The sequence below is a fragment of the Sorex fumeus genome, unplaced genomic scaffold (genome assembly GCF_029834395.1).
Source record: "Sorex fumeus unplaced genomic scaffold, SorFum_2.1 ptg000018l, whole genome shotgun sequence".
NCBI lineage: Eukaryota > Metazoa > Chordata > Mammalia > Eulipotyphla > Soricidae > Sorex > Sorex fumeus.
Genome location: NW_026606075.1, coordinates 7,283,966 through 7,305,589, shown reverse-complemented (window position 1 = coordinate 7,305,589; position 21,624 = coordinate 7,283,966). Strand labels below are relative to the sequence as shown.

The window sequence follows — 21,624 nt, the reverse complement described above, 5'->3', positions numbered from 1 at the left end:
TTAAAAGTGAGCCTGCAGAAGACTTCTTTGCATGACACACATAAAGCAGATTTTTTATTTCTAAGCAGCCTGTCAATACCAAGGACCCCTTTCCTGCATCCTAAAGGTGACCTCGTAAACGGGCGGCCATATATAGTAAGTACCCTGCTTGCTGACACTTCCACAAGATAAAGTACCGCAGCACAAAAGCATATTGTTCTAAATGCACCATATGGATCAAAATGCCTCTGTTTACGTATAAGTGGTGAAAATAAATCAGAGTGATATCTAGACAAAGCTACACTTTGATATATGAAGAATCTGCACAACTGCATGTTTATAGTATGATGGAGCCTATGGTGCCAGATAAGAAAAATGCATTTTGCAGGTTGACCTAAATCTTTATCCTGTTGTGATTTTTAACTGACCCGTCTCTTTTCATCATAGAGTTGCTTCATGATCATAAATATAGGGTACTACTGACAGTATAACTCATTCCTTAAAAATAGTTTGTTCTTAGCAGCTAAGACAGTTTTTAAAAAAAAAATAAAAAAGACTTTACTTACCCCAGACAAGGACAATGTATCTCAGTGGAATGAAGTACAGGATTATTGTGAATACACACAGGGCCACAATGGCCAGCCAGCTCAGGAACGGGACAGTCCAGTTGAATGTACTGCATGAGAAATTAACACGCAGGATGTGAGCATGTCACACTGTTCTCGACAAAGTTCAGAATTAATGTTGTTCTGACTCCAAATCCAGATGGGGGATTTCATCAGACTGCATTTCTCTCCAGAAGAGAGGTTCACTGCAGCATGCTACCAGGAGTCAATTAAGGTATAAAATTTTACCATCAACCCCTCTAAACGTGATCAGATGAATTCAGGGTCTCATGATTTGCACTTCCTGGGTAACTCACATTTGTTTAAAGGATTAAAAAAGGAAATCTTCGTTTTTCTACTTCTAATACTAGTACTCAATTTTCTCCCGATTTTCCTAGAAAAAAATAACCCTGGGTCTGTCATTGTTTATTCTAGTACCTCAACAAGCAGTGTTGTGACTCAAAATCTGGACTAGACAGTAACTGTATTTCTAAACCTTACACTATTGGGGTTGGAGTGATAGCACAGTGGGTAGGGCATTTGCCTTGCATGTGGGCAACCAGGATTTGCTTTCCAGCATCCCATATGGTCCCCTGAGCACTGCCAGGGGTAATTCCTGAGTGCAGAGCCAGGAGTAACCCCTGTTTATTGCTGGGTGTAACCCCAAAAATCAAAAAATAATTTTAAAAAAGAAAAGAAACCTTACACTACTGCGTAAAGGTTCTAAACTTTCAAATTCCTCAGATAAAAATTCCCTTTCCATTTCAGCTTGTTTCAAGTCAAGAAAGAGGGAACGTCGCTGTTAACCTTGTCCGAATTCAATGGTTGCCCCTGGCCACCTCCGAAATACATAGGTAGTTAAGAAAAAGTAGTGCTTACTCTCCTTCCTATATTATCTCTGGCAAAGAAGAGCATGACACATGGTAGATTTGTTGGAAAGACTGAAAAGCGGGTAGAAGCTGGAAAAGTGTGGTTTCTAACAGGGCTGGCTGACAATCTATCCTGTTCCCATACGGCTGGTGATTGATAATGTGGTTGATCAGGAAAGGCTACTAAGCTAACAGATCTTGAGTTACTTTCAATCAAAGTTTAATGAAAAGAGCTAAGAAGGTGGCAGATCTGGGTTCAAAACCTAGATTGTGCCTGTGACTGAGAGGAGTCCGCCTCTCTCTGCTGTAGCTTTCACTGGGTAGAGGCAACAAGCTTATGTGAGTCAAAGTGATATCATTAACGCTAATCAACTCCAGGAGTAGGACTTTCCCCTTTCGTAAGTCTGAGAGAAGACAAAATGACATTTCAGAAATATGTGAAATTGCACAGGATGTGATAAAGATTGGTGGGTAGGTTTTTTTTTAATGCTTTCTCACTTTTTGGTCTTACATGTAGTCACTTGGGGTAGCATTTGTCTGGCACCAGTTTCTGATTCAAGAATGAACAGGATCAAGAAAGAGATTCTCTTTCTATACCACACCTCAGCATAACATGGAGTTTTTCCTTAGCTTTGTGATAGATGGCTTGCTTTCTGCATCTCTCTGGGTCAACCATTTCCTAAAAAATGTTTCTTCTAGTAAAAGAGCCAAAGTTAGGTCTGTCTGGTTGTCGTGTTCTGAGTAACCTAGGATCTGGTTTTCCTTTGTTCCATTTTCTTCCCAGGGCCAGGGCAGTCTATAACTGTCAGCAGGAAAGGAACATCTCCCTCCCCCTTACGGACACATGTGATGCCCTGGTTGATGCCTGATCATGGAGAGAACAGAAGGCGGAGGCCCTGCTTGCCTCCTTGTGGCTCAGCTCAGAGCCATCCATCACACCGCTCCACGTCTGAGGGCACTGGCTCTGCACTCAGATCCTCTGGGCAGCCTCACTGAAAGACTCCCTGTGCTCTCCTTACTCCTCTTGGAATAATGAATAATAAATGGCCAAAGATCCTTCCCAGTGGAACAAATGTTAGAAAGTGAGAAAATTGTCCTCTCTCTCCATACATTATAGAATCTGAATCTAGAATGTGATCCTCTCCCTCAAAAGGCAAAATTTAAGAAAGTTCTGGAATGAGTCTTGAGTAATAAGATGTGGTAATTATAGAAGCTTTTCACTTGGTACATAGAGATAGGGTCTGAATCTGCTTTCTGGGCAGATGCACCATATTCCATATGACTCCATGGGAACTTCTCTTTCTTGGTATTTAAAGGATTGTTGTGTGGATAAGATGCTCCAACAAAACTCACTACCCACATATCTATACCTAAACTTATCTGCAACAACAAATGCATACATGTAAATATAAAACTACACCTATACTTTAAAAAAATTTTTCCTCCACCTCACTTATGGAAAATTCTATAGAACACTTATTGTCAAAGGCTTGTCAACAGCCAGGAGTATATCCTTCAGTTGATCATATTTTCAAGTCTCTGTTTCGAGATTCTACCAACCAGCATTACAAAGGATGCCTCTCTCTGTAGGCACCTCAGAGTAAATCCAGGGTCTAAGAAGATGTTTTTGTCAGGTATCAACACAGCATATTTTGGACAAAGGACAACACTCAATATTATAATGCCCCATTATGCTTCAGTGCATAGGATTTGAAAGATAAGGGAACATCACTAAAAATGGAAAGTAACCACACAGGAAAAAAGAACAAGATATGGGAATCTGTTTTCAGAAAACTAAGAGTTTACTTAGATGCACATTTGAGAATGGAAAAGAGGCTGTTCTGTCTAATACGATATAGGAAAATGGAAACTCAGCACCTATGCATATGTGGAAATGTATTAAATAAGAAATTATACAAAATAAAATGCATTATCCCCTGAACATGAAAGGAACCGGATGAATGACTCACACCTTTAGTTTAAATAACTTACTTCTCTCAAATTCTGTGTATGCCCAAGGATCCAAATCTGCAGAGCACTTTTGGTTATGAATAATAAACAATGAATAGATACATGAAACTAGAAAAAATAGGCTTATCTATATTTACGACACCGCTTCTTGAATAGATCGTTTGGCAATCATTATGTAGGCCATCTTTTACATAATTTACTAGCATGATAATTTAGTATACTTTTGCTGATAATCAACTATAAATTCACCTTATTTTTGTAATTAATGTTAAGTGCATAAGTAAGGCATGAGTAATATAAAATTAAGAATGTAAGTTTCCTTGAGCTGGCAATGTACCCAGTGGTAGAACATATGTTGTGCTTGTGTGAGACTCAGGGTTCAATACCCAGTATCAGAGAAAAACAAGAAAAAAAAAAGAAAAGAATTTGTCTTACTTTTCCATTACCTCTCCCTTATTTTAAAAAATTCAGGAAAAATTATTTTTTTAATCGTAAAAATTTTGTTTTATAAATGATAAAACATGGGTTTATTTCATCTCAGCTATTCAAAGACACAAACTTAAAAGAACATTTTTTCAGGGTGATATAAAGAATACAATTTTTTAATTTAGAGCAACTGTGAAAATATAAGTGGACAGATAATAAACCAGGTGTGTGACCCAAAATCCTCCTTCAGTTTCACTTATTGTTTCTTCTATCACAATTTCATATATCATTCAAGAACAAAGTCTTTCGCTGTGAAACATGCTAAAATTTAGGACAGTGTTATTTCTTCAGCTACAAGTATGCTTTCTTTCCAACCAATATGTTCTAAAATTCAGGAACGAGCTTGACAGAACTTTCATAAAACCAAAGACTGGCAGCAAACAAAGTAAATAATGATGAAACAGAGCAGTAAATCACCCAGAAGGAGTGTCCCCTGCCAAAAAGAATGTGGCATTTCACCCTCCGAGAAACAAATGGACACTATGTCCCACAGAAGGCCAGGCCTCATGTGTCAGTATCACTCACTTCTTTATCCTTTCGCCAAAGGAAGCCACTTCATCAAGGATGTTCTGGACACTGACACATACCTCCTGGATGGCATAGATCTTATTTATAAATCCCTTTTTTTCACCGTCCTAAAACATAATTGAAAGAGAAAGGGGAGGGGGGTAGAGGAGAGGTTAGTGAACATAGGTATTAGGTGCTTGACTTTTTGAATTACCCCTATCTTGCAGGTTTTTTTTTCATTTTACAGTTTTTAATCAAGTTGTATATAACTTTATTCCTGCATCTTCTCAAGTGTTTCTTACATTTTCCCTTCTCCTTTCCTACTTGGCGAGACTTGGCTTTGCGGATCTTTCTGCAATCTTTGTCCAGTTTTAGTTTAGTGATAACCACCTTACTTGAGTGAATGCCCACATGGACAGTTGTGCCATTTGCCTTCTCCCTCTGGACTCGTTCAATGTGGATAACATATTTCTTTCTGCAAACCTGGACTACTTTGCCAATTTGCTGACTTTTATAGTGTCCTCTCACAACCTGAACCTCATCGTCCTTCCAGACGGGCACATTGTACTTCTGTCTCAGCTCTTTAGAAAGAGGGGAAGACATAATCTTCTTACGAGTGTGGGAAGGTGCATTGAAATGCCTCTTATGGTTCTTGCTCCGGTCAGAAGTCACAAAAGGATTGAACTTCATTTTGGCAGTTACCACTTTAGCGATGGCCACAGAAGGGAAAACTGTCTTGCAGTTTTTAAATATACACTTTACCTCTGCATGTATTTGGAGTCATGGAAGTTTCAGGATATACAGAAAGAGGGAGGTAAGACTGCCCACATATTGGACCTGTATGTTATAAAGGTGACTCCAGAGCAAAAACATGGATTCTATTGCTCTTGCCCTGATGCACAAACAAATCTCAAAAAGAGGAGAGGATGTTGTAAAGGTTAAGTGTTAGGATTCGTAATGACCAAATCTGGACCCTATGCTGATCCTGTAGTACACCACAAGTCACTACTTGGAGGCCAAGAATTTTTTATTTTTGCTTTACCCCACCACCTATAGACCTAAGTTATTCAAATGAGAAGACCAACGGTCAGAGATACAATACAAGGATTAAGGCACTTGCCTTATATAATCAACCCTGGTTAAATCCATGTCTCCACAGATGGTTTATCATGCACCTTCAGAAGTGATCCATAAGTAAAGAGCCTAGAGTTAACCCTGAGCATTGCCAGGTAAGACCCTTACCCTCAAACAAAAAGAGAAAAACCAAAAATAAATTAAAAAAAGACCTGTGATCAATTAAAAAATTGCAAACCAAAAACCAAAAACAAACTCAACCCCCAAAACAGGGAGCGGAACAAGAATATAGCCAGTAGAGTGTCTGCCTTGCATGGGGGCAGACCCAGGTTCAATTCTCAGCAACACCATGGCCCCTGAGTCCTGCCTGGGGTGTGTGTGTGGGGGGGAGAATTGTAGAGAGGGGATCCTTGAGCAGAGAGTGAGGAGTAAGGCCCGAGCATCGCTGAGTATAACCCAAAACTAACTAAATAAATAAATAAAGGTTGACTGAATCCATTCAGTGACTGCACCCCAGATAGTAACTTACACAGACTGGCTTAGGGAGCCAGGCCCCCTGTAATCCTCCTAAGGATACTAACCATCTACTCATCATGTGTTCTAGTAGGTTGTATTTGTACATTTTTCCCCTCTTTGTGTTTACTTCTTAATTCTAAAATGTACTGGATTTCAGCAAAGCTGGTGTGTCCCGGGAAACGGGTAGGTGGACCTCAACACACATCACACGAAGCGGTGTGAGCCTGGGGGAAGTGTGCACATTTTGTCATTTTAGACTCAGAGGAAGAAATAGTGGTGGCCTTTCACGATGGAAAAATTCTGCTTAGTAGCCTGGCATCACAGGCATTTGCCTCGGCTGTTTGGTGGAGACCATCCAACCCTGATTCCATGACTCCATTCTTCCATGCCAGCTTGAATATCTATGGAAATGCGGCTCCAATTTCATTACTTTAACTTCTTGGAACACTTGCATTCTGTGCCAGAACACTTGAGACCTCATGTGGCAGTCAGTGCTTGCTAAAAGCAGCCAGGAAGCTAGAATAATAATGTCGTCATGTTGCACATTTACATACTGACTTTGATTTCAGGAGAGTCTGAAGCACTTTGCACTGTGAACACTTGGCTGAGGCTGGCTTGCAGCCATCTTAGACACAGAGGGGAAGAGAGTGACAGGTGTGTGCTTGCAGTCTCCAAGGACAACAGGGTACAATGGGACTGAGCACATGGAGGCCAGTTTAAACCTGATCCCAGGGTCCCAGGTCCCTAGCGCCTTCATTTTCATTCCCGGGGGAGGCATAGTCTCCATAATTAGTCTTGCTTAAGTCAGAGTGGACTATCTCACAATGAGATTGATGAGACGAGTAGGACACAAAGTTCAGGATCAAGTAAAAACTTCTCTGGTCCCCACTATCTTCCCAAAATGCCCTCACCTCATTACAGACATGCTCACAGCAATTTCTTGTATCTTCAGCCACCCTGTATAAAAAAGCACCTTAATTTCACCTATGCAAATACATGCTTTAGAGTAAAAAGGATAATTGGTAGCTGCTTCTACTTTTATAGCTGTAAAGTCAGTCTGTTCTAATAATCTCTATGGCCTTTATACCGCTTTCTCTCAAGAACCAATGGTGTACATTTATGTCGATGAAGTCAAGTGACTTATAAATATTTTTCTATATACAGAATAAACCAAGCTTAAAATGAAAGATGCTTATTATACAATGAAAGTTCACTGAAAATGATGTCTTACCATTTCAAAATTATGATGTGAAAAACATTTATTTTCATACTAGATGTAATACTTAGGCAGAATTGTACAGAATCTGTATCAAGAAAATATATACAGGTTTTCTGCATTTGTACACTGAGTATCAAAATAATGTAATTTTTTTCCAGTTCAATATGTAGATTTAATCATGCAAATCATTCGTATTTAGAGTGGAGTGAAATGGAGTTTTCTTTTTATTTATCTTTTTGAGAGTTTTCTTTTTAAAAGCTTAAATTTTTGTCAGAAAGAATAAATGTATAACAATCACCTATAAACTTTTGCAAACAATAATAATAATCAGATATTTATTGTATCAGTTATTTATGTAATTAACATGGAAGATGAGCATTAAGAGACTGGTAGAATATAAAACACCAGCAGAAATTTACCACAGTAAAGGAAGTTTACTAGGTAATTTTATTAACTCTTGGGGGGTAAATTATGTCAAATCCCACTCTAGTCAGCCCTCCGGTCTATTTGAGAGAGCTCAAATCTACTTCAGTATTTACCTCAAATACATTATTAATGAATTGAAAACAAAACAGAAAGCTAAACCTGAATTATAAAAAGAAGAAGAAAATGTTAAGTCATTATTCCCTGACCTTGGAATTGGAAGGAATTTTCTAAACACAGAGGGGTAAGGAAAGCACTTAAGGAGGCCCAGAGGAATAGCGTGGTATCTAGGAAACCTGCCTTGCGACCGTATGTTCGTGAGTTCAGATCTCCAGTGTCCCACATGTACTGGGCATGAGCCTGGCAGCTCTGCTGCTTCAGCCTGGAAGCTCTGTTCTCTGCCATCTCTGGTGCCATAGGCAACTTTTGGCAGCACCAAAGCCAGGTGTGTGTAAGCATCATACATGTGGTTAAGGCCCCTGGTGAGCACTGGGTTAGAAAGATGGTGAGCTCCACAGTTGGGAAGCACAGACTCTGGCGAGAACATGTGTGAATACCACCATGATGACAGACAAGCACCACAACTGTAATTTGTGCCTCAACTAAGATGGGATCCCTATGCAAGCAGCACAGCTAAAAAAAGTATGAACTGTGATGGTGAGAAAGCACCACAGCCTGATGGATCACCTCCAGCCAGTGCCCTGAGGTACCATCACCGCTGTTAAGAGTAACTGGGGGTCCTTGAGACAACTACATCAACAATAAGAAGGAGAAGGTAGATATGGGCAGCAGATAAAGAAAAGTGACTCACAAAGGAAAGCAGTAGCAAAAGTTATAATTAAAAATGCACGGGGACCAGACCAATAGCACAGAGGATAAGGTGCTTGTCTTGCACACAGCCTACTGGGGTTGGATCCCAGGCACTGCATATGGTCCCTGAAGCCCCGCCAGGAGTATTTCCTGAGTGCAGAACCAGGAAGTAAGCCCTGAGCATCGTTGGGTGTGGCCCCCAAATAAAATTAAAATCAAACAAAATCAAAATCAAATAAAAAATTTACTACATCAAAAGCACACTTTTTATTTTTTATTTACTACATTGAAAGTCACAATACATTAGGAAGTTATGTTGTAGGTACCATAACTAGCCTTGCTTGAGCTCATCCTACAGTTAAAATCTTTACCAAAATATGAAATTCATGAACTTGACTTGAAGTTGGAACTAACAGATGTGTTAATACCACTAGATTTAATAAGAAGTATTACAGATTGTCAACAGTATAGGTATAGTGTTCAAATATTAAGTGTAGGAATGTCATTAAAAAGATGTGTCATTGGGACCAGAGCAATATTACAGCAGGTGGGGTGTTTGCTTTGCATGTGGTAGATGAAGGTTCGATCCCCAGCATCACATATGGTCCCTTGAGCACCACCAGAAGTAATTCCTGAGTGCAGAGCCAGGGGTAATCCCTGAGCATTGCCAGATGTGACCGAAAAGGCCAGGAAAAAAAAAGTTGTGTCTTTTGGGACAGAAAGATAGTGCCGGGGTTAAGGTGTATGTCTCGCATACTGATGAACCCTGTTCAATTTCTAGTACCATATGTCAGCCCCCAAGTATGGCCAGGAGTGATACCTGAGTACAGTGCCAAGAGTTATCCCTGAGCACTGCTAGGTATGTCCCCTCAACCTGCCCTGCCATGTGCTATTTAAGGGCTGATGATGACATCAAGTAGTTCATGTCTTGCATATGTAAAATCCTTGCTGATTCTCATCCTGTCACAAGGAAAACAAGACCCTTATAATTAAGGATATGTCATTTAAGAAGTTTTCAGTAGATAATTTAAAATTCAAATGTTGATTAACTATTATAGTTTTTACATGTATACATGTATAATTGAGTATTGGCTAAAGATTTTTACCATCTGCTCATTCTTAATTTCATTTGTCTTTTTTTTTTTTTTTGCATTCCCACAGCACACTGAGCCCCTTTTCCTCAACTACCAAAAAAAAAATATGATGGTTTGGGGGCTGAAAAGATAAAACAGTGGCTAAGATGTTTGCCTTGCATGCTGCCTACCAGGGTTCAATCAGAGGGACCCCCATACTGTCCCCAGAGATCACAGGGACTAATGTCTGAGCACAGAGCCAGGGATGATGTCAATAGCATAGTGCTGACATCTATACTAACACAACCAGGTGTGATCGCCGCCCCCCTCAAATATTAAGATGATTTCGAATATTGGCCAAGTTTTAAAAAGCAACTACTTTGGGACAAATTTTTTATTTAAAAATCTTTTTTCATCAAATTCTATATTCCCCCACTGTGGTCTCCAACCAATGGAGTAATTACTCTTTATATACAGTATATGACCCAAAATTGCATTGGGTAATGGAATTGCTTTGTCTTGCATTCCAATATTTCACACTTTTTCACTAATGTTCAATACTTTATTAGTAGAGAATAAATTGGTACATTTCTTTTATTGTCGTTTTTGCTTTCCTTTATAAACCACATGGATGAAAGAAATATCACAGGGTAGTTAATCATTCAAAGGCTTAATAATGACACTGTTCCCCACCCCATCCCCAATGCATTATTAAGGTTTCTTTTGAAGATGTAAAAAATAATTACCCATAAAACAGCTATAACTATAAATCTGAGAACATGTGAGCTTTTTATTATACAACTTTTCCTAGTGATTCTATATAATTTTTGAAGAATCTTATTTTAAATAGTCCACAAAACAAATAACTGCAAAACCTGAAACATGGTGATTCTTTCCTGTTCACCTATTTTTACTGTTCTGTACCCCAACAGAAAGCTAACTACTGATTATTCCCAAAGAATCATCTACTTCCTAGCTTGGTGATACTTAGGAATGTCGAATAATCTAAAGAATCAGTAAAGTACCTTAAACATTTGGGGAATACTTTTGCTGAATTTTCAAACTAAAATCATCAAAGCCCCATGGATTGATTCTGTCCTGTAGATACAAGAAGCCAAAGGAACAGGCATCATGGGATCTTAGTGCAGTAGCTGGTTCCCCTTGACATCCTTCATCCTGCATCCTACATCCTGCCCCATCCCTGCTGCTCTCTACAAAGTGGTCACTGTCAGCCCCACTGACATTGATAATGAATCTATTCAGTACCTGTGCTATGCTGATTATAGTAAGTGTGCAAATATGTTAATTTCAAAAGTTAATGTTATAAAATTTAGTGTGATCTCACTTTCTAGGAAAAAAATATATTTTTAAGAGTGTAGGGTGTGGTGGGCCTTTCAATTTTATGCCAGAACAATTAGCATAAAATAGAATTGTCCCAGAAAACAGGAGAATGGTCACTTATTATTTCCTGAGAAAGCATTTAGATTGCTAACACAGAGGATTAATCATAACTTTGCCTCTTCTTTAAAATCTTTATGTAACTTCTGGCAAAATGATTGACAAGATTCATAGCTATGATAACAGAAATGTGTTATAACTTATTAATGGCCAGTTCTTCTGTGAGCAAATACAGCCTTATAAAACATAACTTGTACAATAGTTTGGGGGGAAATGTTAATTTCATGATTTGTTTTTTCTGTTAAAAATGTTTAAATGGGCAACTTCCTTAGTCCATTCAGCAAGACATACTGCAAAAAGGACTCCCCATCATAGCTATACTTCTGACTTGTAAATTATCTATCTGAGCTGAAATTCAGAGAGAAGAAAAACACAAAGAAGCAATGAATTGTTTCCCTTTTGCCACCATTCCTTCTTTTTTCAGATATAGACAAAATTTTACTTCAGCCGGATTTCTAGAGTACTGCAATTCTCACAGAGCCATTTGGCAAGTCACCGAGACCCTTGGCTACTGAATCTTATCTCAGTGTCTTATACTCAGTTCTTGTTCTAGCAGATCTTATCCAGGTTTTTAGTGCCTTGGCTCCTTTCCTGATATTACCCTTAAAAACAGTACCCTCCACGGAAACACTGAGGAGTCTGTGATATAGATAAGGTTAAGAGATCAAACGAGTACTATTTAAGACAGAATATTCTTTTCTTAAGAAGTCAAACTGCTGTCAAAAGAATCCACATTTCAGGGTTATAAAAAAGACTAAAGTATATCAGATAATTCATGCAGAACAATTAGCACAGTAACTGCTATGTGTAGTCTATTATTTGTGGTAGTACTAATAATAAAATCACGGATTTTATTACTTTGAATTCTCTTTCTCCATTTGCAGTTGTATTTTTAAAAATGTTAAAATATTAGGGACAATTACCAAGTATATGAAAGCTTGGTGCATGTTTTGTTTTATTCCAGATAACTTAGTGTTAACTAGTCAGATTTCATTTTATAAAATGATGATAAATTCTTTATAATGTTACATCGAGAATACTCCCCTTGTTTTTCTCTTTCGCTGACTCTGCACATGCTTTGGCTTATTTATTTATTTATTTTTTGCAGAATGAGCATTTACCTGGACCAAATTCTTTGCCCTCGACTGCACAGCAGCTCCTGCTTTTCAGCACTCATTTTCTACCAGGTAACATTTGGTCATATTTAGTTGTGCTTTCTATTGTGTATTTCTCTTGCATATCAAAAGTGATTGTACTGGAAAGAAAGATGGCGGCCACATGGGAGCCTTGTGGACAGCAGGTATGAGCCGGGGGTATGGGGGCGACTAAAACCTCATGGGAAGGGGGGCGTTCCGGTCCATCCTTCACGCCCTACCGAGGTCACCAGTTGCCCCCCGCGAGCGGCTCTCCAGCACAGCCACGGCCCCAGAAGCACAAGGACTTAATGCAGAACCCGGCAGCTTGGAGCAGAAAAGTGAACGGACTATGCGTTAATCCAGGCCATCAAGTCTGCTGGAGGGGAAAGGGTGTTGTCCCATTCGCCCTCTCTTCTCTGGAAAGAAAGATGGCGGCCGCATGGGAGCCTTGTGGACAGCAGGTATGAGCCGGGGGTGTGGGGGCGACTAAAACCTCATGGGTTGGGGGGCGTTCCGGTCCGCCCTTCACGCCCTACCGAGGTCACCAGTTGGCCCCCACGAGCGGCTCTCCAGCACGGCCACGACTCCAGAACACAGAAACCAATTTCTTAACTATCTGACTTTCAGTAGAAATACTTCCAGGGTCAATAGGTAAAATAGCAGAAATCCAAAACCAACATTTAATTCTTGAACCCAGCTGTAGAAAGCAAATCACTTCACAATGCTTTTTCAGCATGTCTGATTTCAGGGGGGGCGGTAAACTCTAAATAATAGTGGTGAATCTTTTATTGAAACAGTGAATCTAATCAAAGCAGATAGAGTGTTAACTAGAATTCATCTGCCTCACAGGGACGGGGAGGGGTGGGGGGTGGGGTTTTATTGGGGTTCTTCATGGTAAAAAATAAGTATTGGTAAAGGGAAATGTGTTTGATATTTGCATGACTGAGACCTAAACTTGAAAGCTTTGTAACCTTTCCCACAGTGATTCAATAAATTAAAAAAAAAGTGATTGTAAAGTAACAAATTTTAGAGAACAATTCCCCAGGTTAGGCTATGTAAACAGGCAGTTTTTAAAATAGCAGCTGGTACTGGTCAAAGGTTAGAAAAGAAACCAAGAAGGAAAAAGAAGAGGGAGAAGAGACTGAATAAAACAAAGAGAAAAAGGACATGCCCAGGAGGAAGAGAATAACTTGAAGGAGAAAAAACTCCAAGGGATCCCCAGAGGAAGAGAAGACAGAGATTGTGGATGAGAACTGGAAAGGAAGAGAAAATAAGTACCTTGGATCCCAAACAAAAAGGATTAAAAGTTAGCTACCAAAATTAACCACACTCACTTCTAATTCAGCAAAAAATAACCTTGTTGGAAGGTCCTTAAAGTGTTTCATTTCCATGAAGCGTAAAGGTAAACATTTCAGAAGGCACTCAGGGATGTGGGCTCGTCAGGAGGAGGGTGACAGGAGGGTGAGTTTCGGTAAATGGAACATTTCAGAAGGCACCCAGAGATGCTGGAGTTCAGAACTTACTTCTTACTACTCAGAACCCTCATCATGGAGGCCCCAGGGGACGCGCAAATCTCCCCATCCTAATGATTTAAGAAAACTTATAACTATCCTGCTAGTACTTGAAAGCTCTTAAAAGATTAGGGCTATATATCAATATCAAAACCTTTGGCTTAAGCTCCTTGCCAGCGGGCAGGAAGTGCACTTTCCAGAGAAGGCTTTATAGATTATCGCAGGCTTTTGTCCCAGAGAAGTTCTGCCTTCCATGGCCTCCAAGTGGCAGGGCCAAGAGAGCACAGCTCCAAGCAGGCCTTGAGAGAAAGCACAACAGGAGCTGCCAGGCTGCAGCCCCCAAGAAATCACAGGGCCAATAAGTGACAAAGGGTACTTTCACCCTCAACCGTTCAAGTGCTGGGCTGGGAATTTGTGTGTAAAGTAAAAAATGAGCAGAAGGTGGAAAGATTTTGAAAAAACATGAAAGCAGTCAGGATTGTGCTGACCCAGGTTAATTCACTGCTCCACCTTAGGCTTCATTTGAGAAAATGATAAAGAAAATTAAAAGTTATATAAGGTTTGACCCCAAATCCCTTCTGGTTAGAACCAGGCACTTTACAGAGAAGACCACAAGATATGTGGGATAGTTTTTACCCTCTGAGCAATTTGAATGCTTATCTTTCAAGAGAACGTGATAGGGCAATGGAACTTCTTTGGTCTTTTCTTGGGGACCAGTAGTTGAGACTTGAGCAGAGAAAACAGGACCGAAGCATTGCACTTGCTTCTGAATCCAAAGAGCATATGCAAGGCTAGTATGTCTTCATCCTGACAAGGGGTGTGTGTGTGTGTGTGAGTGTGTGTGTGTGTGAACCTCTTTTGAAATCATTTATTTTGTTTTCAAATGTGTGTTTAACAAAATTCGGAGTTAAAATACAGAGCTGAGAAGGCAACTGAAAGTTTAGAGAAGGCTGTGTGTGCAGCGTTATTCTTGTGACCATAGTGTTATTTAGAAGATGACAAAATTTCTGACTAATAAGTCAGATTTTTTTTCTAAGCATCATTCAAATCCTGCCTTCATCATTTCCTTAGCTATATTTTCCTGAACAATTGACTTAGCTCCACCTGTAAAATGGGGTGGGGTGGTATTAATGCAATCTCCCTTTGTGATGGCTGTGAAATTAAATAAGCTTGATCTACTTAAAGCATTTATCACAAATGCCTGAACCCAGCAATATATATATGTCATAAGTATGAACCATTTGAAGAGTCTGAAAAAGGAAATGGAAAGCTTTTCAATGTTACATTTTATTAAATCTTAGGAGGACAATATTTCTCCCCTCTTATTTATGTACACAATATCTCAGGAATAATATACTTGTATATACAATATCTCGGGGAAAGTACATTTGTATAGCTGATTTTCTATAAATTGATTATTAAATGATCCTTAACAAGAGTGACAGGTATGACTATTCTTATTCTCTACTTGTGAAAACGAAAACCAGTTGCCTAAATTCTCAGCAAACTTATACTCCCATGGATGCTCCCTCCCCTTTGGTTCTGCCAGTCTTATTTGTTCTAATCTAAAATATAGCATTTTAAATATGATATTTGGAGCAGAGAGCTTGTTTACTGTATTCACCCCTGGCTACAAGTTACACATTCCCCATAGGCCAAAGTTTTTGACTCGACACACATCTCTTTATATGTACTTTCATCTGTTGCTTATGCAGGTAAAACTTCCCAATAGAATTAGTAATTTGTTCTTCAACAAGCCTCAAGGCTGCACCAGGAATAGAGTTTGCTCTGTGTGTGTGTTTGTGTGTGTTTATATATAGTTATATGATACTGCATTATGTATATGGTATGGAACCATCAGATTTCTCCCTAGGATTTGTTATAAAAATAATGTTACCTTTGTAGATGACTCTGGCTTGTAAGGCATTTTTAATTGATTTACTACTTGGAAGGCAGAGCAGGTGGTTCACGCAGTTACAGAAGAGGAAACTGAGATTTGGAGAAGTTAAAATTTGATTACCAGCAGAAATGAGTGCCTGAGACTTTAGCCCGTGCCTTGTAACTTAAATAAGGCCCCTTTCAGGTTACTGTCAAAGATCCATCAAGTCACATATGGTATTTCTTCACTACATTGTTTTAGATATATAAACCTGGCTCTTCCCAAAAACGAAACTGGAGTTATAATCAAATTGTGTGAGAAAAGAATCATATTAGTATTATGAAAACAATGCTCTTTGTGACATCTCCAAAACCAAGTACGGATTACTTTGTGAAATCCGGAGGCTATTTTTCTTTACAAATATTTTACAAGACAAACTTGTACCTATCTTAAAAAGCACATCTGTTGTAAATTACTCCCTTCCATAAAGAGAAAGAATCACCATCCTTTCTTCCCATCTGAGCTTAAAAGAGATTTGTTGACATATTCTAAGGCCGGCATAGACAAAACAGCACAGGAAGGAGGAGGCGGTCAGCAGGAGCATGGCGCAGTTTTGCTTAAACTAATTCCACATGCCCCATGAACCATTAGCTGTTTTTTATTTCCTGCTCTAAAGATCTGTAGTGAAAATAATCTGGGGTAAGGAAAAGCTGTGCTTATTATTTTTTTCCCCCAACAAGATGCTGTGTTAGCAAATAGAACATATGAGCCACCTTCAGCAAACCAAGGTCTTTAATAATCCATTTTTCAAACACTACTGGTATTTCCTTTATGAACAAAGATGGACTGGGACTGGAATCAATTTCATCATTTGTATGGTTACAATTGCCAAGTTTCTGGAAATAATCGCCATTTAAATACTGAAGAATATTTTTTATATGAAGCCAACAACAGTTTTATTGCTATTTAATTTCCATGATTTGTTTGTTTGCTGTAAGTTTTCGGTGTTCTGAGAAGAGCATGATGTTGGGGATAGGAAACATTCTTAAGAATGAATCAGGGAAAAAATAATGTCAAAGCCGAGTGAATCGCATGACTTGAATCTACTAAACTAGGGAACTCAGCCCTAGGAATAAGGAAATTTGCTTGGCTACTGAGGGGTTTTCTCCCTCAGTGTCCCTATAAGCTGTATTATGTGACATCACCCATATTTTAAGAGATCAGCAAGATGTAGGGAACCAAAGACAGGATTGAGAACTTATTTTTCCCCCTCAAGAAGACAGACAACAGGGTTAATCAATGAATTTCTATAAAACAAGAGTGTGATATTTGTAGAAATAAAGGGGCTGATGGACTAAAGGAAGCGACACCATTTCTATTGATGCCATATGTAGCACATACCTGAATAACAACTTCATGCTCTCAGGGATGTTGCTGATATATGGGGTGGACCTAGTCCCTAAACCCCCTCCTTACGACAGACTGAATCACTAAAACAGGCTCATTCTGAGGTCAACCTGGAAGAAAATGCCAAAGGCCCTTTATTGAGCTGATGGTGTATTGTTATTTACTTAGTTGTGTGGATCACATCTGAGCTTTCAGTTTATTTGGGGAGGGGATGTAGGAAAGGGCATGAAAAACTTAGAAATCAATTTGAAAAAAAGTATCTCAACTTCTTATGCTGGGGATGGGCCACTGCTTTCCTAGGACAAAAATTAACCCTTCAAAATTGGAAGTTTGTGCTTGAAAATGCTGCATTTCAAATACAAGTGGATAGGCATGGACTGAGACTACAATGTACTTCCTGGGCTTGTCCTAACTAGACAGACAAACGTCTGATGGAATCCTTTTGTGCGTTTTATAGCTGTGTGACCTTGTGTATGTTAATCTATAGATGGCCTGTATCTCATCAGTGAGGTGGAGATCATATCTGTAGTGTTAGTATGGGATCAGAAGGAAATCATGTACAATAAGCAACTGATACATGTGTAGATATGAAGTAATTTTCTTCTCCCACTATTCTTTTTCTTTTCCAAAGGAGAAAGTCTTTTAAAATCTGTTTTCCTGCCCAATTGCTTTCTCTTATTTTCCTTTCTATTTCTTGGAGCTTGTATTTAGAAAACTGATTATCACTTATTTCATTCCAGCCAACCCCCAACTTTTTGTTTTGTGAAGGATTTTATGTTTCTAGACCTGGACATGCTAAGGGCTTACCCCTGGCTCTGTGCTTAGCGGTAACATCTGGGCACTGGATGTAGGGGTCAAGATGAGCCATGCACAAGGTAAGTCCTTTACTATCTCTCCACCCCTAACACCTTGCCTTTTAAACAGTATTCTGTTGAGTCAAATTTCAGCCCACTCTTTTTATTCATTTATTCAACAAATATGTCTTGAATGCCAATGACATATGAGGACCTGAGGATAGAGTAACAAACCAAACATATACTCAGAAGAAAAACTGCAGGGAGTGAAAAGTGCTATAAAGTGAAAAAGAAGAAATTGTGGAAAGGTCATGAACACATGTGAACACACTAGGGATTATGGTGGACTGATGCAAATCACTACTTGTCTGTCTGTCTGTCTGTCTGGCGGTCTGTCTGTGGATGTCATCGAAGAGATGAAAAAACAAGGCCTAGAGGTGCAAGCACTGGACAGTGAGCAGGTGCTGGAGGGGCAGCCAAGGATGCACTTCATCAGAGCTGTTTGGGTCAGGAGAATAGAAACTCAGTACTTCAAACAAGCAAGTCAGCACAGAGTGCTGCATAGTGATGGAAGGACTGAGAATTAAATGGAGTATCAGACATTAGCCACACAGGAAGCCTGTAGCAGAGGGAACTGGCAGGACTGGACCCCAGATGCTAGACCCCACAGACCAACTCTGACAGGAGCCAGACCAATGTTCCAACACCCATCCCTTCACCAGTACATTTCGCACCACCAATGTCCCCAGTTTCCTTCCTGCCACCCCCTACTCCTAGCCTGCTGCTATTCTTTTATTCCTCCTCTTCCTCCTCTTCCTTTCACCCCCCACCCTCTTTTTCTCTTTGTTTCCCTTTCCTTAGGGCTGGAGCGATAGCACAGCAGTAGGGCATTTGCCTTGCACGCAGCCAACATGGCCGACCCGAGTTCAATTCCTTGGCCCCTCTCGGAGAGCCCGGCAAGCTACCGAGAGTATCTCGCCCGCACGGCAGAGCCTGGCAAGCTCCCCGTGATGTATTCGATATGCCAGACACAGTAACAACAAAGTCTCCAATGGAGACGTTACTGGGCCCGCTCGAGCAAATCAATGATCAACGGGAGGGCCTTTACCTTTACCTTTACCTTTTCCGTTTCCTTTGGGGCATTATGGTTTGCAGTACAGTATTCCTTTACCTCCTTTCAGCACCCAGTTCTTATCCAGAGTAATCATTTCCAACTATCATGGTCACAGGGCAGAGCCCACGGCACAAGAGAACTTAGCTGCCTGTGAAGGTGACTGGAGAACACTGAGGCAGTCAGCAAATTAGGAAGAAATATCCCGCCTCAGAGAAGCAAAAGAAGAGGTTTCAAGGATGGCGAGGTCACTTCAGCTTCTCTGAGGGGTCAAGAAAAACCAGGGTACTTGGGATATGTAGCTTACTGACAAAAGCGATGTCTGGAGGGGTGTAGAAAAGGGGCTAGAGAAGGAGCAGAGAATGTGAGTACAATGCGGCCACTGACTAGAGTCATCTCTTTCCAAAAGGTGTCCTGTAAAGGGATGCCAAAAAATGTGGAGAAAAGAAGATTTTCTTCAGGATGACAAATACAGCCTCAGTTCTTGAGTTACGATCTGCAGTTTATCAAGAGGCCAAGTGGTTATACTTATATTCATGTTTTGGTAAAGGGGCCCAGCATGTGGCTCTGAAGTAGAGCACTGGCCTGGTGTGAGGCCCTAGGTTCAATCCCCTGTACCTCATGGTCCTCGAGCATCAAATCTTCAGTAGCTGTGAGCACTGTCAGGTGTGGCCTATTAGCCCCCCACCCCAAAAGAAGGTTCAGTGAGTTTATGGAGGGGCATATTTACCTGCTGCTGGAATAATCTAGCAATGGTCTCTAGTCTTTTTTACACATGAGAACCCGCAATTACATGAGGTCCCATCATCTGTGCATAGGACCTACAGTTAATAACTAGCAAGTATCAATCTTTTTAAAATCTCTGATCTGAAGAGAATTGCTGGTGCACAAGTGTAAGAAGGCTGAAAACCACTGATCTAGGTGAACAGAGAAAGAAACAGTGCTCCAAAGAGATGCTAACTGCAGAGCAATCTGTTTGCAAAAGGGTGGGGAAGAGCCCAAGGGAGAGGGATTGTGGCCACCTCATCTCCATATCCAGAGGGAAGATAAGAGAGTGGTTCAGAAGTAGAATCAAGGTGGGTCTAATCACCTCAGCTTTCTCAGTGATGCAAGAAGCAAACTCATTAGTGGGCAGAGCTGGAGCAATAGCTGGGGGTGAGGGTGGATTGCGGGGGGGGGGGGGGGGGGGGGGGGGGGCGGATGGAGACAGGTGGGAAGTGTCTTCACTGGGCAATGTATTGCTCGCAGTACCGTTCTCTGCCCTATGAGGTGATTCATACCAGCTCTGTGGGTCCAACTTGCTATTGATTTTGCATTTCACTCTTTCACTGCCTACATAAAATGAATTTTATCCATCTTGCCTAGCTAGTCTTTTACTAACACCCTTTTATAAAGCTTAAAAGGACACCCTATTACCTTACTGTCAAAAATTCCAAACCATGATTTGCTCCTAGCCAGAGGGGGGAAAAGAAAAAAGACCCTTCTGGATAGAATTAAACTTCTTGATTTATAATGATGTACTCCAGAAACTTATGTAATGTTATAGAACAATGGTATTTCAATAGATTTTTTTCCCAAAAAACCTTTCTTTGGATCAGGACTATTTCCCCAGGTTCTTCCTCAACAGAACTGAGGACCCAGTTTGCACTAGAGCAAAACCCACACTTCACTGGAAGAAGATAGGGCTCATTTTCCTTTTTCATTAATTCCTGCTTCTGATTCCTGATTCTAAGAATAGTTGGGGGTTTTGGTTTTCTTTTTATTTTTTCACAAACTGGAGAGTCAATCTAGAACTTGGCCAGGACACATCTAATCTTAGTCTGTTTCAGTACATCGGCACAGAGGAAGAAAATCAGGCTCTACAGTCTGTGAATGAACAGCTCTGTGGGATGCACAATTTGGGAACCTCATCTCAAAGCGTGACTCCTTGTGCTGTATGAGCACCACTATAAACTGCTCTGTTTTTAGGAAAACACTCTCTTAATAACCCCCTTTAGTGAATATTCTGTGTCGGCTTTACCCCAGCCCTGTTTGTGCTGGAGATACCAGGCTCAAAGAAAGGGAAAAGGAATAGTTTTTGATGTAAGCCAGAAAGAAGGCCCTGCACACACATGGAAAGGCAAATTTTAAAGTCACGCTCTGTAACGAAAGTTCACTGGACAGAAGCAGGTATGGCAGCCCTGGGAGCTACGACCTGTCCCCCTCTCACAGCATGGACTCTGCTAATTGTCCATTTGCAAATACTTAGAGGGAATTGGAAATAGATGTATATAATCATTAGGAGCCCCTGTCCTGAAACCCAAACTCCTTTGAGCTCTGGACCACACAGTTCCTAATGGCAATCCGATCCAGTGAAACACACACCAGGTGCACTGACGCACATTTCAGGACAACCTGACCAATTAGATCATTTTATAGGGGTACTGGACCTAAGTGAGAGAGAACTGGGAAACAGGGGCACTGTGTAATAGTGTACAAAATGCAAAAAGAAATCCTCCAATAGGAAGGAATTGGGAAACAAGGTCACTGGCATAGGGAATGATCTGAACAATCACTAAAGAAGGACCAAAAACGTTACTTTCGGTATATAGTTAACTTTAATGCCCCCAGTTGAAAATCCAAGTGTATCGTCTGATTTCCACAAAATTTAACTACAGTTGTCCCTTGGTTTCCTGGTGGGCTTGGTCTCCCCACCTATATCAAAACTTGAAGATACCAAAGTTATTGATAGTGAGCCATATCTGTGGGTCACACATCTACAATTAAACTCACCAACTCTGTGAGTGAACCCACAAA

The 21,624-nt window shown here is 40.3% G+C and overlaps 1 protein-coding gene and 1 pseudogene across 7 annotated transcripts in view; both read right to left on the bottom strand.

Annotated features, from left to right (window-relative positions):
- The window catches only part of MCTP1 (multiple C2 and transmembrane domain containing 1), a 653,067-nt gene that overhangs the window by 17,412 nt on the left and 614,031 nt on the right, over window positions 1–21,624 (bottom strand). For all 7 annotated transcript variants that reach the window (XM_056112545.1, XM_056112546.1, XM_056112548.1 and 4 more), the window contains 2 exons: window positions 4,436–4,545; window positions 546–655 (listed from right to left, as the gene is read on the bottom strand). In XM_056112545.1, coding sequence (XP_055968520.1) covers window positions 546–655; window positions 4,436–4,545 — 220 coding nt within the window. The remainder of the gene's footprint in view (window positions 1–545; window positions 656–4,435; window positions 4,546–21,624) is intronic.
- On the bottom strand, window positions 4,689–5,116 carry LOC130021759 (60S ribosomal protein L26-like; annotated as a pseudogene).